General features: G+C 42.7%; 1 protein-coding gene across 6 annotated transcripts in view; it reads left to right on the top strand.

The window, feature by feature from the left end:
* The window catches only part of LOC122731462 (intraflagellar transport associated protein), a 79,941-nt gene that overhangs the window by 41,290 nt on the left and 18,542 nt on the right, over positions 1-20,109 (top strand). For all 6 annotated transcript variants that reach the window (XM_043971584.1, XM_043971583.1, XM_043971587.1 and 3 more), the window contains 2 exons: positions 15,192-15,334; positions 18,003-18,074. In XM_043971584.1, coding sequence (XP_043827519.1) covers positions 15,192-15,334; positions 18,003-18,074 — 215 coding nt within the window. The remainder of the gene's footprint in view (positions 1-15,191; positions 15,335-18,002; positions 18,075-20,109) is intronic.

The following is a 20,109-nucleotide window of genomic DNA, read 5'->3' as shown; positions in this document are numbered from 1 at the left end:
TGCCCAGGGTCACACAGCTAGTGTCAAGTGTCTGAGGCCAGATTTGAACTCAGGTCCTCCTGAATCCAGGGCTGGTGCTTTATCCACTGCACCACCTAGCTGCCCTCGTGAAGGGGTTTCAATACTTAATAACCCCTTTATTTTTTGTTTTTAATTTACAATACCAGAGCATCATACTCAAAAGTTACTAAAACATCAGACCTCTTCATGATTTTTGGCTTATCTGGTAGTTAATGGGTAGAGGCCCTGTTAATCACCCTTTATATAATTTTGATAGGACTGTATTTGGGATATTTTATTCTCTTTGGATACCTCTCCAAGAATGAATACATTACCCAGTATCTCTGAAAAGAGCAACAAGAATGATGGAGTTGGGGCAGCTAGGAGGCACAGTGGATAAAGTACCGGCCCTGGACTCAGGAGGACCTGAGTTCAAATGTGGCCTCAGACACTTGATGCTTACTAGCTGTGTGACCCTGGACAAGTCACTTAACCCTCATTGCCTCACACCCCCCCTTCCCCCCCCAAAAAAAGGAATGATGGAGTGCTGTTCAAACTGTGTTCCTTTAATCTAAGACTTCTGTGAAGTATGTCTTAGGGATTCCTTGGAAGAACTTGAATATCTCTACTGTCTGTCCTTTGAGTTTGCCTTTGTATCCTACCAAAGGCTTGACTTGGGTCATTCGGAACAATGTAGAATGCTTCTAGTACATCCTCAATGCAGAAGAATTGGTTTGTGATCAAGAGGGAAGAACGTATCCCTGTATGGTTGAAACAGGTTGGTATCAGCATACTGTGATGAAATCATGAGATTTAGCAGACACTCAAAGACCCACCTGGAGAGTAATCTAGACTGATTGACTCAAGTGAGAGGGATTCACTGCTGATCAGCCTGCTTCGAGTTAACACACCTTGAGAACACCTTCAGAACCAATGGATTTGGAGGATGCCGACCAGTCAGCTTGAAGCAGCGTGTAAGGACCGCCTCTGTTCCAGACCTATAAAAAGCTTCCACAATCAGCTTGCTGGAGAGAGTTTGTGATGGAAGCAGGCTTGGGGCAGAGGACTTGAGGAAGAACCAGACCAGGCTGGAACTCTAGGCTAAATAGGCTTTTTTCTTAACTTTCTGAACTCCGTGGGAATATCAGTGTGCTTTAATAAATGTTTAATGCCCCAGGACTGGTGCTCAAGCTTCTCATTTGAGGCGACCACAGTTTAGATTTGAAACCTCACACTACATAGGTACCTAAGATATTCAAGGACTCTGGAGGTCTCAAAGAGGTCTTCTCTGGGGACAAAACCATCCCCTCAGTCACCAAAGTGGACAGTGCTCCTAAAGCACAGGTGTAACCGTATCAACCCCCTACTTAATAAACTTGAGGATCAGCTATAAAATTCTCTGTTTGGCTCTTCAAACTCCTTACAACTGGGCCCCCTCCTACCATTCCAGTCTTCTGCCCCTCATTCCCCAACTTGTTCTTGATGTTTCAGCTCTACCTGCCTTCTCGCAGTTCCTTGCAGATGACCATCCACTTCCCTACTCTTTGACTTTTTTTTTTTGGTGGGGCAATGAGGCTTAAGTGACTTGCCCAGGATCACGCAGCTAATAAGTGTTAAGTGTCTGAGGCTGGATTTGAACTCAGGTCCTCCTGCCTCCAGGGCAGGTGCTTTATCCACTTCTTTGTCTTTTTAATGGTTGTCCCCATGGCTGGAATGCTGCTCCTCCTCATTTTTGCCTCAGGGCTCCTCTGCTGTCCTTTGAGATGAGCTCAGATCTCACCTTTGGCAGGAGCCCCTCCCTGTCTTTCTTCTGGTGTGGGCCTTTCTCCTAAGGTCACCTTCTAGCTGCTGTCTATATGCCTTCCCATAGTTGTTTGCTCACTGTCCTCCCCATTAGAATGGGATCTCCTTAAAGCACAGGGGATGGCGCTTTTTACCTTTCTTTGGCTCCTCAGTGCTCGGCACATATTAGGTATTCAATAAGTGCTTGTTACCTGATTGACATCAATGACTCTGTAGTTAATTGCGAAACGACTCATTCCTCACTGGAGACTTCTCTTATGTCCCAAATTAAGTTGTTCCAAACACAAGTTAAAAAAGTCCCCCTTGGGGCAGCTAGGTGGCGCAGTGGATAGAGCACCGGCCCTGGAGTCAGGAGGACCTGAGTTCAAATCCGGCCTCAGACACTTAACACTTACTAGCTGTATGACCCTGGGCAAGTCACTTAACCCCAATTGCCTCACTAAAAAAACAAACAAACAAAAAAGTCCCCCTTCCCTGATGATGTGGGTAAAAGTGACAAATACCGGCTGCAATGGATCCCCAATGAGGTTCACGGGCCAGTTTTTCCTGGCAGTGTGCCTTGGCCCTCATGCTAATCCCCAAGCGTTTTTATGCACCTACTATATGCCAGGCACTGGGGATGTAAGACAAAAATAAAACAATCCCTTTCCTCCAGGAGCTTACATCCTCTCAGGGGCATAGCATTCATGAAAAGAACAAAGGCTATGCAGAAGAGATGCAAACTGAATGAATGGTGCTTTGCTCTGAGAATCTATGACCTTTACTTCTCTGTCCAGCACACAATGGAATAAAGGATCGGAGCAATAGCACACTCCTCTTGCAAGGCTGCTGCTCTCTGCAATATATTGTCATTGTAGAGATCATTGGGAGAGCCCCTGTCAAGAGGGTTGAGAGGTCAGGATGCCAGAAGGCCGTGTTTGACCGGAGGGGAGACCAAGAAGTGGCCCTCAATCTCTCCCCAAAGGAGGGGAGACCGAGACAGCTATTGGGGGCAGTCAAGAAGGACCTAGTTCAGATCTTGCCTCAAATACTCAGCAGCCATGTGACCCTGCACAAACCCCAACCTTTCTCACCCTGTTTCCTCATCTGTAAAACGATGGGATGGAATTCAGTGGTGTCTGAGGTTGGATTTGAATTCAGGTCCTCCTGAATCCAGGGCCGATGCTTTATCCACTGCGCCACCTAGCTGCCCCCACCCCAGGCACTTTTGAACTGCCAACCTCAAAACTGTTTTCATAATAATCCTAAAATGTTATTCACTTATTAGAGTACTCCTCGCCTTTCCAACTATATGCCTCTATTCCTTCATATAGTTTAACCAAAATGATATATTACAACAAATTGACTGAAGAAACTGATCATCTAACCATTTCCTATTAAGCCAGACGTTAAAGAGACCTGCCAATAGAAGCAGAACAGTGCCACTCTTTTCAATATTTTTTAATGAAAATATTATTTGTGTTAATATGTAATAGGTTTATTATTGTTATTTTAAATAAATGTTAACTACTTATCCATTTTAATCTCTAATATCATAAATGTTGACAGATTTGTTATACATCTCATCTAATACAAATATTCTTTGGGGCTCTCAATAATCTTTAAGATTATAAAGGGGTCTTGGGGGCAGCTAGGTGGCACAGTGGATTAAAGCAGCGGCCTTGGATTCAGGAGGACCTGAGTTCAAATCCAGCCTCAGACACTTGACACTAGCTGTGTGACCCTCAGCAAGTCATTTAACTCTCATTGCCCCGCCCCAAAATAAATAAATAAACAAACAAACAAATACAATTTTAAAAGATTGTAAAGGGGTCTTGAGACCAAAATTTTGAGAACCACTTGGATAGAGAACAACTTCTAAGGGATAGTCCTACACTGGCCCCTGGTGGAGGGACCAAGCTACTCTGTGTATGAATATTACTTATATATAGTGCCCAGTAGCTCTCACCGGTCAGTATCTATATGATTTGACAAAAAGATGCTTCTTTGGCATCATACATTTCTGGATTGTACTCAGAATTGGATTTGGAAGGACAAGTGGGGCTGTAGTTTACCATTCATTATAAGGCAGTTATAATTGACAGTTATTGTTGACAGTGGAAAATGAGGTATTTTGAATATGATTTTATTTGACATTTCTGTTTCTAGCTAGAAGCTTGTGAAGTAAAAGATTATTGCCTCCTAGGGAGATGTATGGTCCAAGGAATTGTCTGGCTTTTGTCAGAGGTATCCCTGAGAGAAACTCATGGCATCAGAGGATATCATAGCTTGAAGGAACCTCTGAGATTATCTAGTTCAGGTCTCTCCTATTAGAACTAAGAACATTTTTTATCCAGAGAAGTGAAGTTTGCCCAGAGTCACAGATATTAAAAGGAAGAATTGGGATTTGACCTGAGGTCCTCTGGGTAAGATCCGAGTGGTATTTCCACTATGTCACACTGCCTTTTTCTCCTCAAATTTTCTGCCTCAAGCCTTATAGAACTGTGCCCATGACTTCATGGTCCTGTGGGCAGAGATCATGGCTTCCATTTTTCCTGTACTCAGTCTGCTTTTTCTTGCCTTCTCTATTTCTTATGTAGAACCTAACAATATACTAGGTGCCTCACAGGCATTTAGTTACTAGATGATGGACTGGTGGGTTGGATAACATCCTACTGACTCAGTATTGCTTCATTTTCTTTGGTCTGGAAAACTAGGAGTTGGAAGTTCTTTAGTTTTTATCATTGTGGTCAACTAAAAGAAGAGAGCCGGTCAGCTGCAACCCTGAAATATCTTTCTTTGGCTTTGCATACCAAATCCGTGATTCCCATCCCACTTCTTCCATTAACTCCTGAGATTTGGCATGATTCGCTGTCCTTGGTCCTTAATTCCCTTATTTTCAAAAGGAGAAGGTTACACTGGGTGATTTCCAGGGTGTCTTTCAGCCCTGTGAATCTGTGCATATGATGATTAGTGGATCAGCACTTCCAACACCTCTGTGTACAAGTACTTATAGTGGGATTCAAATAACTGACCTGACACTACGCAGTCTATGCTGTACACATCAGCTGATTCGTTCCTTCACACCTACCCTATGAGGTAAGTCATGCAAGGAGGGTTATTTCTCTTTTTTGGTGAGGACTACTACTCTGTGGCTGCCTCCCAGGGTATCGCCTAAGCTGATTTTTCTACCCTCCAAATGGGGCTGGGGGCAAAGGGAAGCTGAAGATTCCTTGGTTGTCTTTTTATTGTCAGTGCCCAGTAGAGGACCTAGCACATAGTAGGCACTTAATAAATGCTTCTTGATTGATTCTGAAGATCTGAGAGTAAGTATCACCCAGCAGGCAAGGATGTAAGTTCCTTGAGGGTAGGGATTATTTAATTGTTGTGCTTGTACTCCTAACACCCAGCATAGTGCCTGGCACATAGTAGGTGCTTAATAAACACTTGTTAATTGATTGCAATGTACAGAAAGAAATACCATGATGAATACTGGGCAATCCTTGTTCTCAAGTAGATTAATCTCCCACGTGGAATCAAATAATTTTAATACAATTAATGTTTCATAAGTGTTTAAGACAGGAGCTCTTAAACTTTTTGTTACGGACCCCTTCTCAGAAAAGTGATTTTAAGCGCACAAAATAAAATACCTAGGATTACTAAGGAAACCAATTAGATCGGCATGTATTACATTGGATTAGTATATATTAAAATATGTATTAAAAAACCCGGGTTCACGAAGCCCAGGTTAAGAACCTCTGTCCTTGGAGGCCTGTCCAGTTTGAATTTAGCGGCATGTTTGGAGTCTCTCACAGCCCCCAGTGATGGTCGCCATTATCCTGGGCTATGACTGCAGCCAGAGAGGACAGGATTTCTCCACAGAGCATTCTAAATCAGAAGCAAAAGGGAAGACATAGTAGAGGTGGCAGAGGAGAGCCAAAGTAGGCCTTTGGTCGTCTGTAGAGAAAAGGAAAAAGACCGAGGTGGACATAGCTTTCTTAATTGCCATCTTTAGAGATGTCACAGCCGACCTCTTTGTAGCATGAGTCACAGAAGTCACTCAGCACTCACCCAGATTGACTTCCAGCCTTCCCAGGCTCCCCCCTTCTCACCGTCTGTTGCTGTTAAGTGACTTCCACTAGCCATTTCAAAGTTCATCCCCTTCTTAACTTGCTGCTCTCATGCCCCTCATTTAGGGACTCTGTCACACATTCTCCAGGCCACCTTGTGAGTGTGGTGCCTTGGCAGGTTGAGAGCTGCTGTGAATAATGAGTCAATTATCCCCTAGCCCCAGGGAAAGCACAATTATTCCTGGCTGCCCAGACTGAGGTAATCCTCTCCTCCCCATGCCCTTTCAAATGAAGACCATAAAACAGTTGGAATTCAGAGCACTGAAAAGGGAATTTAGAAGAGACATTTGTCTGCTGGGTTTGGTTTCTTTGGGTCTATTCTGATTTATGATTGATCGGTTTTTAAATTGCTTATTTAATTCCAGCAACCACCACCTTGGGGGAGGCTAGTTACCGAGGGGCATGTGATCAAGGAGCAGTGTAGGGAATTTGCCTTGGTGGACAAAGCCAGAGCAGACACTACTGTCCTGGAAGACGGTCGCCCCTGGCCAAGAGTGTGAACGTACAAGCAGCCCCTGACTTGAATGGTGCCTAATCTTGTGACAGGCATGAGGACTTAGCTCCTATTCTCTTTGCTGCAAGATTTTTGCAACTCCCTAGAGATGCACAGAATTTTAAAGTCATGATTTCCCCCCTTCTTCTAGCAATAAATCCAGTGTCTCTTCACTGAGATGTTTGTGAAATATGTGTTCCTGACAACTGCAGAGCAATTGTGCCAAAGTTTCTGATAGGGCCTGGTCACGTGACCTGAATGATGGTTGTCTAGATCTGTGAAAACTGAGCTTTGGATGCAAGTGGCCCGCCCATCCATATCGAAAGTTGGCTGGTTTTATTTCCATCTATTAGGGTTAAAGGCTTTTCTACCAGAATCAAGGAAATTTGCTCCACTTCTCTTAGAAATATCACTGCTTTCTGGGAAAGACATAATCAGGCAATGGTTAGTATCTAATTTTTCAAGGAATCAATAGCTTCAACCTTTTCAAGGAATGTAACCTTTTTCTTAGATCTGAAATTAGATACTGGCTGCCGTGGTGGTCTTAGAAGGGCCATCTCTTGGAAGCTTGCCTGTTTTGTATCAAAAGGAAATTGAAATTCCATTGCTGCAGAATAATGAAACCCTTTAAAACCTTTAGAAAAACTTTTGTTTCATCTGTATTGAAGTTTGGACTCAGAAATGCCCAAAGAAAAGCTCTTTCAGGGCTCAATAACCTCCTTGTTCTCTGAAATATTGCTGTTAGATTTATAAAGTGTATTATGTCTGACACTTATTTCAAAGTAAGAAGCATTAGGGAGGAGATGAAAGAGTGGGAAAGGACTCTGATGAAAAATAGAAACAGAAAAAGGATGAGATGAACACTTATGTGGCAAATTTAGATTGCCACATGCATAGGGCTGTGGAAAGGCTCTGGCTACCTAAGCAGGGTGTTGGGCCACCCTGAATTCTTGGCTCTGCTCCGATCTGCCATTTTCAACATTACCACACTGAAAAAGAAATCTTTTTCTCTTTGCTTTTTGCTCTGCCAGAGGTTAATTGTTTGTTAAAAATATTTTTGTAAAGGAAAGAAAAAACTATTGCAAGGAGATCGTCTCTAATTTTGAAAGGTGTAGAGTATTACTCAATAAAGTTTTCCCCTTATATCTGTCCAAAGCTTAGAAGAGGTCCATAATTAACTGTAAGCAGAGAGGGAGAGAGACAGACCCACAGACAGAAAAAGATACAGAGAAAGACAGAGAGAGCAGCAGAGACAGAGACAGAGAAGAACAGAGAGGAGACAGAGAGAGAGAGAGAGAGAGAGAGAGAGAGAGAGAGAGTCATTTCTGTGGCATTGTCTTTTTTTTTTTTTTTTTTGCAGGGCACTGGGGATTAAGTGACTTGCCCAGGGTCACACAGCTAGTAAGTGTCAAGTATCTGAAGCCGGATTTGAACTCGGGTCCTCCCAAATTCAGGGCCAGTGCTTTATCCACTGAGCCACCTAGCTGCTCCTGGCATTGTCTTTTGACATTTAAAAAATGATGACTTTCTGTTACAAAAGGGAATAGTATTTGAATGGCCAAGACATTTTAGAGAAAATTCCAGAGACGGCATGTTAGACAGCTGGCCTTAGAGCCAGGAAGACCTGCATTCAAGTTCTAACTCAGATATATCCTGGCTGTGTGACCCTGGTTAAGTCTCACCTTCTCAGTGCTAAGGTAGGCAGCTCCCACCTTCCAATAATCTGAGGTAGCTCTTGAAGACTCTAAATTGCAGAGAAGGTGTAAATTGCATTGAAAGTAGAAATTCCTCACTCAAAGTTCCCTGACCAATGAAATCCCAGGTCCCACCCAGGCCACAAGTCAGAGTGTCTAGCACTGTTGCCAATAAAACTTTGCAGAGCCAAGGACCTAAGAGATGATCATGTAGCTTACATTTTATTGGGGGGGGGATATGACATATACATGGTTAATTCGTGGATGGAGAGGCCACCATCATCCCTGGGGGATCAGGCCAGGCTTTGTGTAGGAAGGAACACCTGAGCTGAGCCTTGAAGGCAGACAACAGTTCTGAGAGCAGGAGATGAGGAAGGCATGGACAAAGACTCAGACAAATCTACCAAGATGGAAGATAGAACATTGAGTTTGGGTGACAGCTAACACTCTAGTTCGGAATGGAGAGTCTGTGAGGAAGGATAGCTGCAAAGGAATTTGGAAGCAGACTATGGAAGGCCATGAGTGTCAGGCTGAGGAGAGTTTTTTGTTTTTTTAATCTTGGAGTCAGTTGAGAGCTTTGGGAAGTTTTTGTGCAGGGAGACCAATGGTCAGACCTCTGCCTCGTCAGGAAGCTTATTTTGGTAGTTGTGTGGAAGATTGAGTGAAGGAGGTAGGGAAATGAGATAGAGAGACTCTTTAGGAAACTGAATATAATTCAGTCAGGGGATAACGAGGGTCTGAGTGAGTGGAGAGAAGAGGGAAGACAGAGGCTGTATATGACAGCTATGGGTGAAGTGGGGGAGGAAAGAGGCAAAAATGGCTTTGAGCTTACCGACCAGTAGAAATACGGAAGTTTGGAGGGAAGCTGAGTTTGGGACGGGGGTGAGGTATTAGTTGAATTTTAGAAATGGGATCATAAGATCATAGATTCTGAGCTGGATGAGGCCCCTTGAGGCAGACAGAATAATGGAGAGAATGCAGGACTTGATAGCAGGAAGACCTGAGTTGGAATCTTGCTTGAGACACTAGCAGTGTGAACCTGCCCAAGCTGTTTAGACTTTTTTTTTTTGGCAGGGCAATGAGGGTTAAGTGACTTGCCCAGGGTCACACAGCTAGTAAGTATCTGAGGCTGAATTTGAACTCAGGTCTTCCTGACTTCAGGTCCTGCCCTCTCTCTACCACCCAGCTGGGCTGGGTATATAGAGATTTGAGATCCATATGTGGGAACATACATAACTCAATTCATAGCCATGGATGGGATCCCCAAGTGAGTTCAGCGAGGAGGGCCCATAACAGAGCATCCAATACATTTATGCTGATTGGTTGTGCTCGCACCAAGGTAACAAGAGGGAGGACTGAAATGCTTGCACCTCTAAAGCATACATGGCGGCTTTTATGAAAAGACCCGACTGTAACACCAGTTTGGTGAAGTCTCAAGTACTTGATATTGTTGTAGTCACGTAGTGCTGGTCTAGATGGAATTCATTCTGAACCAAGCACACAGGCTGGTAGAAATGTGACACAACATTTGTTGAGGGTCGATGGGAAGTTTGATTGGCTGGGCTGTGAACTAATGCAGCAGTTGTTAAGACCCGTAAGAAGATGATTTCTCTCATCATTGTAAGGGATCCATCAGAATAATACTCCAAATACCCAGTCAATGCATTAGAAGGCCTGCACATTGTATATCTAGTATTATGGTGCTTTTAGTAACAGATAGCCGAGCTGATTTTAGCAACAGTGAGTTTCCCCACATTCCCTAGTTGAGAGTTTGTTGTTTATAAGTGATTTTTTTTTTTACCAATTTATGATTTTTCATGTCTTTAGCACCTTTTTACCCTTAAATCTCAAAATACCTTGTAAATACTGATTCATTATCTTAAGAACATGTCCTCCGGGAAGGTGGAACCTCATTAAAAAATGAGGGGACGGGTAGCTAGGTGCACAGTGGATAGAGCACTGGCCCTGGATTCAGGAGGACCTGAGTTCAAATCTGACCTCAGACACTTAACACGTACTAGCTGTGTGACCCTGGGCAAGTCACTTAACCCCAGTTGCCTCACAAAAAAAAAATGAGGGGAGCTGCTAACCCGGTGGTACTTATAATCAGAGTGTTTTTAGGAATGGGGTAAAAAGGACAATTTTCTGCTTTGAATGTACAGAAAATGGTTTCCTAAGTTGTATTATATTTTTATGTTAAAAATCCAGGTTATATCCACTTAGCTGGATAGAGGTCCTTGAAGTGAAGAAATTGTAAACTTTAGATGTTTTCTTCAAGATAAAAACCAAGAATGAACTGAATAGAAAACATCACCACCTTCTTCCTTTCCCTCACCTCCATATCGAATCAGCCTACAACCCTTTCATTTCTACTTCGGAGATGTCTTGTTTACTCATTCCTCTCCACTCACACACTTGACCCTTATCGTCGTTTAGGCTCTTGTTAAACATCATAGGACCTTACATATCATTTAGTCCGGCCTCCCCATTTTGGAAAAGAGAGAGATGAGGTCCTGAGACTTCATCTTTTGAATGACTTCACCTAGGCTGCAAGGGTTGGGGTAAGAGTGAGAGACCAAACTAGGAAATTCCCAATGAAGGGGCTCTTGCCACACTTATCTTGTCTTGACAATGGCAATCGCTTCCTGTTTGGCCTTTTGGCCTCTAGTCTCATTTCTCCTTTTCTTCTCCTTTTGATTTTTATTTTTTTAATTGTCAGCTCAATAATCATCGACAGTCACAAACACTTCAAAGCTAGCACAGTGGCTTACACAAAATAAGCACTCGATCAAGCCTTGTTGAAATGAATTGAATGATACATGGTAGATTGTAAAAAAGACAAAAGAAAGACCCAAGTACTTTCAGGAAATTTCAGGAGGGAGAGAACACTCCTTCCCCCGCCCCCCCCAATAGGATCAGGGAACACCTAACAGAGGAAGTGATGCATGAACTGAGCCTTGAAGCTGGAGAGGATTTCAGTAGCAGAGATATAGAGAGAACATATTTATTCATAGATGTAAGGAGGTGTGGAAGAGGAGGATGAAGATCTGAATAACTACATTTAGTATGAGAAATAAAGCTAGAGGGGCAGGTTGGAGCCAGAATGCACAGGACCTAAATGCCAGAAAGTTGGTGTTCTAGACTCTAGGCTAGCAGTCTGCAGACTATGGCCCAGTAGTTAAATTGAGCCAAATTTCCTTCTCCTTCTCCTTCTCCTTCTCCTTCTCCTTCACCTTCTCCTCCTCCTCCTCCTCCTCCTCCTCCTCCTCCCCCTCCTCCTCTTCCTCCTCCTCCTCTTTCTTCTTCTTAATGAGGGTCAAGTGACTTGCCCAGGGTCACACAGCTAGTAAGTGTCAAGTGTCTGACTCTGGATTTGAACTCAGGTCCTCCTGAATCCAGGGCTGATGCATTATCTACTGAGCCACCTAGCTGCCCCTGCCTTTTGTTTTTGGATAGCCTAATATGTTAAGAATAGTCATATTCTTAGCTTGTTCTGCTGTACAAAAAACAGTCACTAGGCAAGTCATTTAACCCTCATTGCCCTGCAAAAAAAAAACAAAACAAAACCCAAACAGACAAACAAACAAACAAAAAAAGTCAAGAGACTGGATTTAGCCCCTGGGCAGTGGTTTGCAGGCATCCTGTTCTAGGCAAAGGATTGCTACCTAAGATATGTAGTAAAATAGATAAAAAATCTTTAGCTGTCTTTTTAAAAAAAAAAAAAATTTGTGAGGCAGTTGGGATTAAGTGACTTGCCCAAGGTCACACAGCTAGTAATTGTTAAATGTCTGAGGCCATATTTGAACGCAGGTCCTCCTGAATCCAGGCAATCTGATTTTTCTTTACCTTTCCAAGTATTCGCACATCATCTATTCAATAATTGGCTCCTGGATTTTGCTAGGATTTGAAATTAAGCTGTTTTGCATAGTTTGCAGAATATATTATCTTCTCTTTTTTGAAAATCAAGGTAACATTTGCCCATCTTCAGTCCTGTGGTGATTTCTTCCCCCCCCACCCCGCCACCCCCACCCCCAGCCAAATCCTGGAAAATCATTAACAGCAGTTTAACAGTCATGTTCTCCAGCTCCCTTAAGGGTGGATGGACTTCATCTGGGTCAGAGGACTTGAATTCATTTATATCATCCAGGAGACTCATTATTTCTTTCCTTCTCTTTGATTTCAATTCCCCTTTGCCCCCCTTTATCCCATCTTTTGCAGTCAGGGCATCATTCTCCTTGATGGAGAAAATAGAAATAAAAAAAAAAGTTGAATATTTCTGCTTAACAAAATCAAGAACCTGTGAGGTGGATGTGACCCCAGAGGCTATCTAATCCAACTTATATCTGACCAAGAAAATGCTGTCTAGCATCTGGAGAAGTGGCCACCAATCTTTTGTTTGAAGACTTTGAGGGAGGTTTTCTCTCTGTCATCTGTTACCATCCCTACCTTCACTCCATTCCCCTACCTTCGTAAATCCTTTTTATCCCTAACATAGTAAAAACAAACAAAAAAGGCCCAACAAACCCCCCAAAACAAAGCTCCTTTTTTGTGGGACTTCTCTCACTTTCATTTTTTGTATGTACCCTTTAGAAATATGAACTCATTGGGAACCTCTAGCCTCATCAGTGGCTGCGTGCATTTCCCCCCTTTCTTTCAGAAGCATTTGAGATTAGGTTGTTAGAATTTCATTCGTGAGTCTTCAGTTCCTCTTAAGCCAACTTCCCTTTTACAGCCTCAGGTTGAAGTATCATGACGATATTTTCTCTGAACTTTTTGAAGTCTTCTCTCTGAAAGTCTACATGGTGCACATCTACCACAAACTCCAAGATTTCAGTCTCTCCCCCACCCCTACACTGTTAGGGAAAATGGACCAAACATTACTGGGAAAGGCCATTACCCTTGAGGTTGTCCAACTCTGCGACATGACTTTGCCCCATATCAACTACTGGAGGAATTCTGCGTGGCAGCATGCGTCCTCTTTCCTCTGTTTGGCTAAATAATCATAACCAGTTGAAAAACTATTGGGAATGATGGTTTTCAGTCCAGAATTAACCAACTGTAATATAATCAAGACCCTTTACAAAAGAAATATTATAGGTCAGTGACTCTCTAGTGGCAAACTGTGTGAAAATTTTGAAGAATTAATGGAAGAGAAATACTCTCACAATAAACTCACAGAAAGACATTTCCCTATGGGAGGTTATATGGTGTAGTGCTAAGAATACTGGTCTTGGAGTCAGAAGACTTAGTTTTTTGAGTTTTGCTTTTGACACTTGCAAGCTGTGTGACCCTAACCAAATCACTCGGAGTCTCAGTTTCCTTCCCTGTTGTTGTTCAGTCGTTTTCAGTTATGTCCAACTCCCCTCATTACCCCTTTTGAAGATTTTCTTGGGAAAGATACTGGAGTGGATTGCCATTTCCTTCTCCAACTCATTTTACAGATGGGGAAACTGAGGCACGCAGTGTTAGGTGACTTGCCCTTAGGTCACACAGCTAGTGAGTGTCTGAGACCAGGATTTGAACTGAGGTTTTCCTGAAATTCAGCCTGGCACTCTATCCACTGTACCACCTGGCTATACCTAATCTATAGAATGGGGCTTAAGTACTTGCACTACATATCACAAGCTAAGTGGAAAAAAGCATCTTGCAAATCTTACATTGCTTTGTAAATGCGAACTATTAGGATAATAGGATGGCAGATTTAGAGCTTAGAGATCATTTAGTCCAGCCACTTCACTTTACAAATGAGAAATGTGAGGTCCAGATTGATAAAGGAGCTTGGTCCAGGCTACCCAGGCAGTGAGTAGCAGAGCCACACATGTTTGGACCCAGTCTCTCTATTTCTTTTGTCTTTTTTTCTGGGGGCAGTGAGGGTTAAGTGACTTGCTCAGCGTCACACAGCTAGTGTCAAGTGTCTGAGGCCAAATTTGAACTCAGGTCCTCCTGAATCCAGGGCCAGTACTTTATCCACTGTGCTGCCTAGCTGCCCCTTGGCCTCACTATTTCTGTTCCACCCTGTTGACTATCATCTTATTGTTCTCATCTTTGGAGATGAAATCCTGATGAAAACATCTCTGAGACAGGTCTCTATTCTCTTATTGGTCTTATTAGCCTTCATTATTCATGCTGTTGTGGACCAGGTGTTGGGTAAGTATTAGATTCAGTTTGAGAAAATGCATGTTCTTCCTTTCAGCAATTCTCAGTTTTCTTTATACCAAAAAGTTCCTTGAAAAGTCTGATTTAGGAATGAATGGGTTTAAGTAAAAATCTGTAGTCACTTCATTTGACAATTGGTTATTTAAGCCAGAGTTCCCATGATCATATTTCTTCCTCAGGGGATCACTCAAATTCATTTAGTGTCCGTGTGAAAAAACAAACAAACAAACAGGTTCCTATTGCCAATCATGGCCAAAGAGACCAATGGGGGCACCCCCTTATCTTTTTGTTAGAAGACTTGGTAGCAGCGATGTTTGGGAAGAGTTGGGAGTTGTTTTCGGATCCCTGGAGATCTGTCAGTGGCCTACAGACCACCGTTCGACCACCTTTGGATTGTGGTGTTAATCTCCAAGCAGCCATTGATGTTGATTACTCCTTCTACAGTGGACTTGTATGTTAGTTCTTCAGTGACTCTGTGATCTCAGAGTCGGAAATCCTTGTAATCAGCACAGATGTTTCATTAACATCTGGAAAAGAGAAACCCAGGTGAGGACCACACTTGTTACTGTAGAGGCTTTTAAGCGTGCGTGTACTGGTAAGGGATGCTGTAGAGTCATTTTGCTTGGACATCCCATTAAACAGATTCCTTTCTCTGGCACATGTGCAGTGAGGTTTGGCTTGCAGGAAGAGATTATGCTTGCTGTATCCCATGAGGGAAGTTTAGTTTAGTTGTTTCTTTGTGACAAGAGCAAATGATCTCTTCACATACTTTTGTTTCCTTAACTATTCAGGAGAATTAATAAGACATATTCATGTCATACGTGGTGTGCTTATCAAGAACTTGGCAATGTTTGGAAGAAATATGCTGCATAAAGAAAGAATTGCTTGTAAATGGGGCCTAGAGAGGTTTACGATGTAACTCATTTGTCCTTCCAGATCATCAGGTGATCACGAGCAGAACACCAGGAACAGACTCTTCAGGAGCCAGCTTTGTCCAGGCCATGTTTCCTCGTGCTCAGCACATCAGGAATGAGCACCTTTCTCTTTGTTCTGTAACACAGCCTCCAGAGGAAGAGCAGGTAATACGATGGGCACCTTCATTTATCTGTGCATTTAGAGTTAGGACACCTGAGTTGGACTCGTGGCCTTGCTGAGGATTGTCCTTGGGCCTCAGTTTTCTCATCTGTCAATCAGAAATCACAAGACTTGGACTTGGTAATGGATTAATCTGGTCAGAAACCCCGTTCCTTGTCTGTGGTGTGGGAGCCAGCTAGTCGTGGCATGTGCCGCGCTCCCAGGGCTCAGGGGAAGAGCAGTGAGATCACATCTTGGTGAATAGAAGCCTCGATGTGAGCTGTGGTCAGCGTCCTGACCTCCCCCACCCCACCCCCTCCTCCCCAGCAGAGACTGTAATGGATGATTTGTGGAGTCAGCTCTGCTCCCAGAGGGACCTGCCCAGCCCTTTGCTGGGTCAAGCCTCTTCCTTACAACAACCTTGGGAAGAAAGTGTTCTAAGAGGGAAAAGTTGATTATCTGGAAGAGGAAACTGAGGCAGAGAAGAGGGGAAATTCCCTGCATCTGGTACTATGGCCAGGAAGTGTCAGAACTGGGATTTGAACTCAGAGCTGACTCTAAGTTGTGGGTCCTTTCTGTTATACCATGTGCCCCCCACACCCCACTCCAACTCCCATCACTCTGCACTGGCCATCCCTTCAAAAGCTCTGCTGCATCCCACCTTCTCTATGAAACCTTTCCTGATTTTTCCTGTGGTGACAAGTGCCTTCCTTCGACTTTTGCCTGGCCTTTCTTTTGTGTACATCATATACGTGTTGTCCTATGTGTGTCTTCCCAGGAGTATTTGAGCTTCTGGAACATAGGGATGGTTGCGCTGGGGTCTTTGTATTTTCCATGCCTCATGATTTAGGCCCTGTCTCCTCCCAGGTGCTTAATGAAGCCCTTTCTAATCCACTATTTGGGATTGCAAAATGTTCTCCCCTCATAAAGTAGAGTTCTTTTTTTCCCCTAATAGTATTTTATTTTTTTCCAGTTAGATGTGAAGATAATTTTCAACATTCATTTTTTGTAAGATTTCTAGTTCCAAATTTTTCTCCCTCCCTTCCTTCCCTCCCCCCTCCCCAAGACAGAAGGCAATCTGATATAGGTTATATATGTACAATCACATTATTTCTATATTAGTCATGTTGTGAAAGAAGAATCAGAACAAAAGGGAAAAACCTCAAGAAAGAAAAAAAAGTAAAAATAGTCTGGTTCCATCTGCATCCAGATTCCACAGTTCTTGTTCTGGATGTGGAGAGCATTTCCCATCATGAGTCCTTTGGCATTGTCTTGGATCATTGTATAACTGAGAAAAGCAAAGTCTGTCACAGCTGATCATCACACAATGTTGCAGAGCTAGAGTTCTTAACCTCATGTCTATGAACAGGCTTCTTAAAAATTTTAAAAATTTTATTTCAGTGTAACTGGCTTCCTGTGTAATCGCATGGAATGTATTTTATGCATTTTAAAGCATTATTCTGAGAAAAGGTCCCTAGGCCTCACCAGCCAGAGGACCATGACAGAAACAAAGAGGTTTTTACTCTGCTCTGAGATGTTGGTCTCCAGTGGTTACAGACGCCCCCTAGACTTTCACCAAAACCTATAAGGGCTCTCCCATGCAGGATTTTTTCTTGAACTCATTTATTAATTTGTACTCGTACATCTGCTTTGAGTAATGAGTTCTGCTATGTTTATCATCTGGAGTAGAAAAGAAAACTCCCTTTTTTGGTCTTAAAACCATCCGCTTCAAAGGACAACCTTATTTTTTAATATTTCCAGATTTGGCAATCAAATCCATAGTCTTCATGCTTTTGTGAACTTCCTTCTTATCTCTCAATGCCAAGAAGGCTTTTTCCTCTAAGTTTGTGGGTTTGTTTTTTCTTTCTCTGTTTTAGAACCTGGTGACCAGGATTGCACGTGCCTATGCACACACACACACACACACACACACACACACACACACACACACACACACAGAGCTATAGGGCCAGAAAAGGTTGGATGAAAAAAGTATCTGTTTCCTAAATAACAGCAATTTCCCCCATTTATTTATTTAGCACCCAAACCTAGGTCAGGTGAGAACTCATGGGATTTAAGATCATAGACCCTTTTTTGGATGGGTAGAATTCTTTTTTTCTTTCTTTTTTAAATTGAGAAGTAGTTATTATCCTACCTCCCACCTCAGGATATGAGTTCATGGGGGGAGGGGAAGAAGAAGGAGAATCCATTCAGGTTTGTATTATTAATGCAATGCATGATTCAGGCTCGTACTGCATTAGGCCTAAACTGAAAAGGACTTTGGGTTTACCTGGGAAAGCCCCAAACATCTGTGTTCTCTGCGGAGCTGAAAACGATGCCCAGACATTTTCCCACTTGTGCTTTTAGCATTCCTTTAGAGAGTCAGGGAAGGTCTAAGTTATCCCCTTCGTGCACAGGAGAAACTGAATTTAAGTAACTGAGGCCTGCTTCTCCTGTGGCTGAGTTAGGGGAGACGGATATAGTAGCCTGGCCTCAGGAAGGCCATTCCTAGAGATTCTGTAACTGTTTAGTGGAGCTAGTCCATCGGGCACATATAATTAACAGGGGAGTGAAGAGAAGGCTGGCCTGGCCTTCAGAGAGAAGCTCTCTACATGCCACACTTGCCTTTGTGCTGTTTGGTTTGCCATCTTTCTATTCTTATTGTACTTATAGATCGTGATTGATGAAGGCCAGAAAGTTGGCATTTCCATTCAAGGTGACCTAAATCGGGCAGGAAAGGTGAAGGTGAGTCATGATTTGTTTTTTTTTTTTCAGCCATCAAATAACAGATTTCCCTTGCCCAATCTTGGGTATACTCAGGGACATAAATAGCATTCATCTTTTTTTGTTGTTTTAATGATATTTATTTTGTGTTTGGGCACAACACAAAGATGGTGCGATGGATAGAGCACTATGCTTAGAATCAGGATGATCTGAGTTCAGACATCAGCTGTGGGACCCTGAGCAAGTCAGTTAACCCTGTTTGCCTCAGTTCCTTGTCTGTAAAATGAGCTGAAGAAGCAAATGGCAAACCCTTCAGGATCTTTGCCAAGAAAACCCCAAATGGGATCACTAAGAGTCAGAAACAACTGAAATGACTGGACAACAACATTTTGTTTTGGGTTCAGTTGAGTTGAGGGCCCTCCCTCCTAGAAGCTTGGCAGATGGAAAGTTTATTTGTGATAGAGAAAAGTGGTTCTTGTTCTCCATAGAATACGCTGAGTGAGAAATACAGAAGGCCAACAAATGCCTAAAATATTCCCCTAAAGCATTTATGTTGAAAATAAATTGAGGGGGATGCCTTTTTGAATGCCAACGAATGATGACAGTTAAGCATGGAAAGAAAAAGATGTGACTCCAGTTCTTTTCAGGATTTTGAAGTAACTTCTTATTGTTGTCTGGGAAATAGTGGGCTAAGGAAAAAGAAGATGTGCTATGTATGTTTAAAAAGCCTAATGCTGTTTGGGAGGTCGTAACTGCCATTTCAAAGCACGTTGTCGTGTCTAAGCTGTTACTCAAGGAGGGAGTGAGGTTTGGGGTTATTTTTTTTGCCTTTACTCCTATAGGTCTTATGCTCGCAGGTGGTGAGATCATTTGATCATTTACACCCTCTGGTGTTTCCCTGAAATGAATTAGCTGGAGGCTGAAATGTTCTCATTTTGTCTGTGTATTGTGAGAGGCAACATTTCACCTGGGATATTTATTTTTCAGTGATGCGCTGCCATTATGTCTTAAAAGGTCATTTGCTCTGCATTTTACTTTAAGCACATTTTCAGTTTTATTTGTGTGAGAGAACACATTGGGGTTTTTTTGCCCTCCTCATCTTTCATGTTATGTTCTCTCTCTGTCTCTGTCTCTGTCTCTCTGTCTCTCTCTCTCTCTCTTTTGTGGGGCAATGAGGGTTAAGTGGCTTGCCCAGGGTCACACAGCTAGTGAGTGTCAAGTGTCTGAGGCCGGATTTGAACTCAGGTCCTCCTGAATCCAGGGCAGGTGCTTTATCCACTATGCCACCTAGCTGCCCCCTCATGTTATGTTTTGTTTTTTGTTTTTTTAGTGAGGCAATTAGGGTTAAGTGACTTGCCCAGGGTCACACAGCTAGTAAGTGTTAAGTGTCTGAGACCAGATTTGAACTCAGGTCCTCCTGAATCCAGGGCAGGTGCTTTATCCACTATGCCACCCAGCTGCCCCCTCATGTTAAGTTTTTGACCCAGGATGGTTTTGTTTTGCAGATTTCTTGCCTCAGACACTTACTTGGCTGTGTGGCCCTTGGCAAATCACTTTCCCTTTTCAGCCTCAGTTTCCCCATTCATAAAATGGGGATAACAATGGCTCCTACCTCATTGGGGTATTGTGATAACCTAATGAGATAACATATAAAATGTCTTTTGTAAACCTTAAAGTGCTACATAAGTGTTTGCCACTATTGTCTTTTTTTTAATTTTTATTTCTATTTATTATTATTATTGGTTTTTTGCAGGGCAGTGAGGGTTAAGTGACTTGCCCAGGGTCACACAGCTAGTAAGTGTCAAGTGTCTGAGGCTGGATTTGAACTCAGGTCCTCCTGAATCCAGGGCCAGTGCTTTATCTACTGCACCACCTAGCTGCCCCTCTTTTTTTTTAAATCATAAAAGTATTTTATTATTTTTCAGTTACATCTAAAGATTTTGTTTTTAACATTTGTTTTCATAAGATTTTTAGTTCCAAAATTTTCTCCTTCCCTCCCCTCCTCCCCAAGACAGAAAGCAATCTGATATAGGTTATATATGAACAATCACATTAA

The sequence above is a fragment of the Dromiciops gliroides genome, chromosome 6 (assembly GCF_019393635.1).
Source record: "Dromiciops gliroides isolate mDroGli1 chromosome 6, mDroGli1.pri, whole genome shotgun sequence".
Classification (NCBI taxonomy): domain Eukaryota; kingdom Metazoa; phylum Chordata; class Mammalia; order Microbiotheria; family Microbiotheriidae; genus Dromiciops; species Dromiciops gliroides.
The sequence above is the reverse complement of the archived record's forward strand: the minus strand, read 5'-3'. Positions and strand labels throughout refer to the sequence as shown.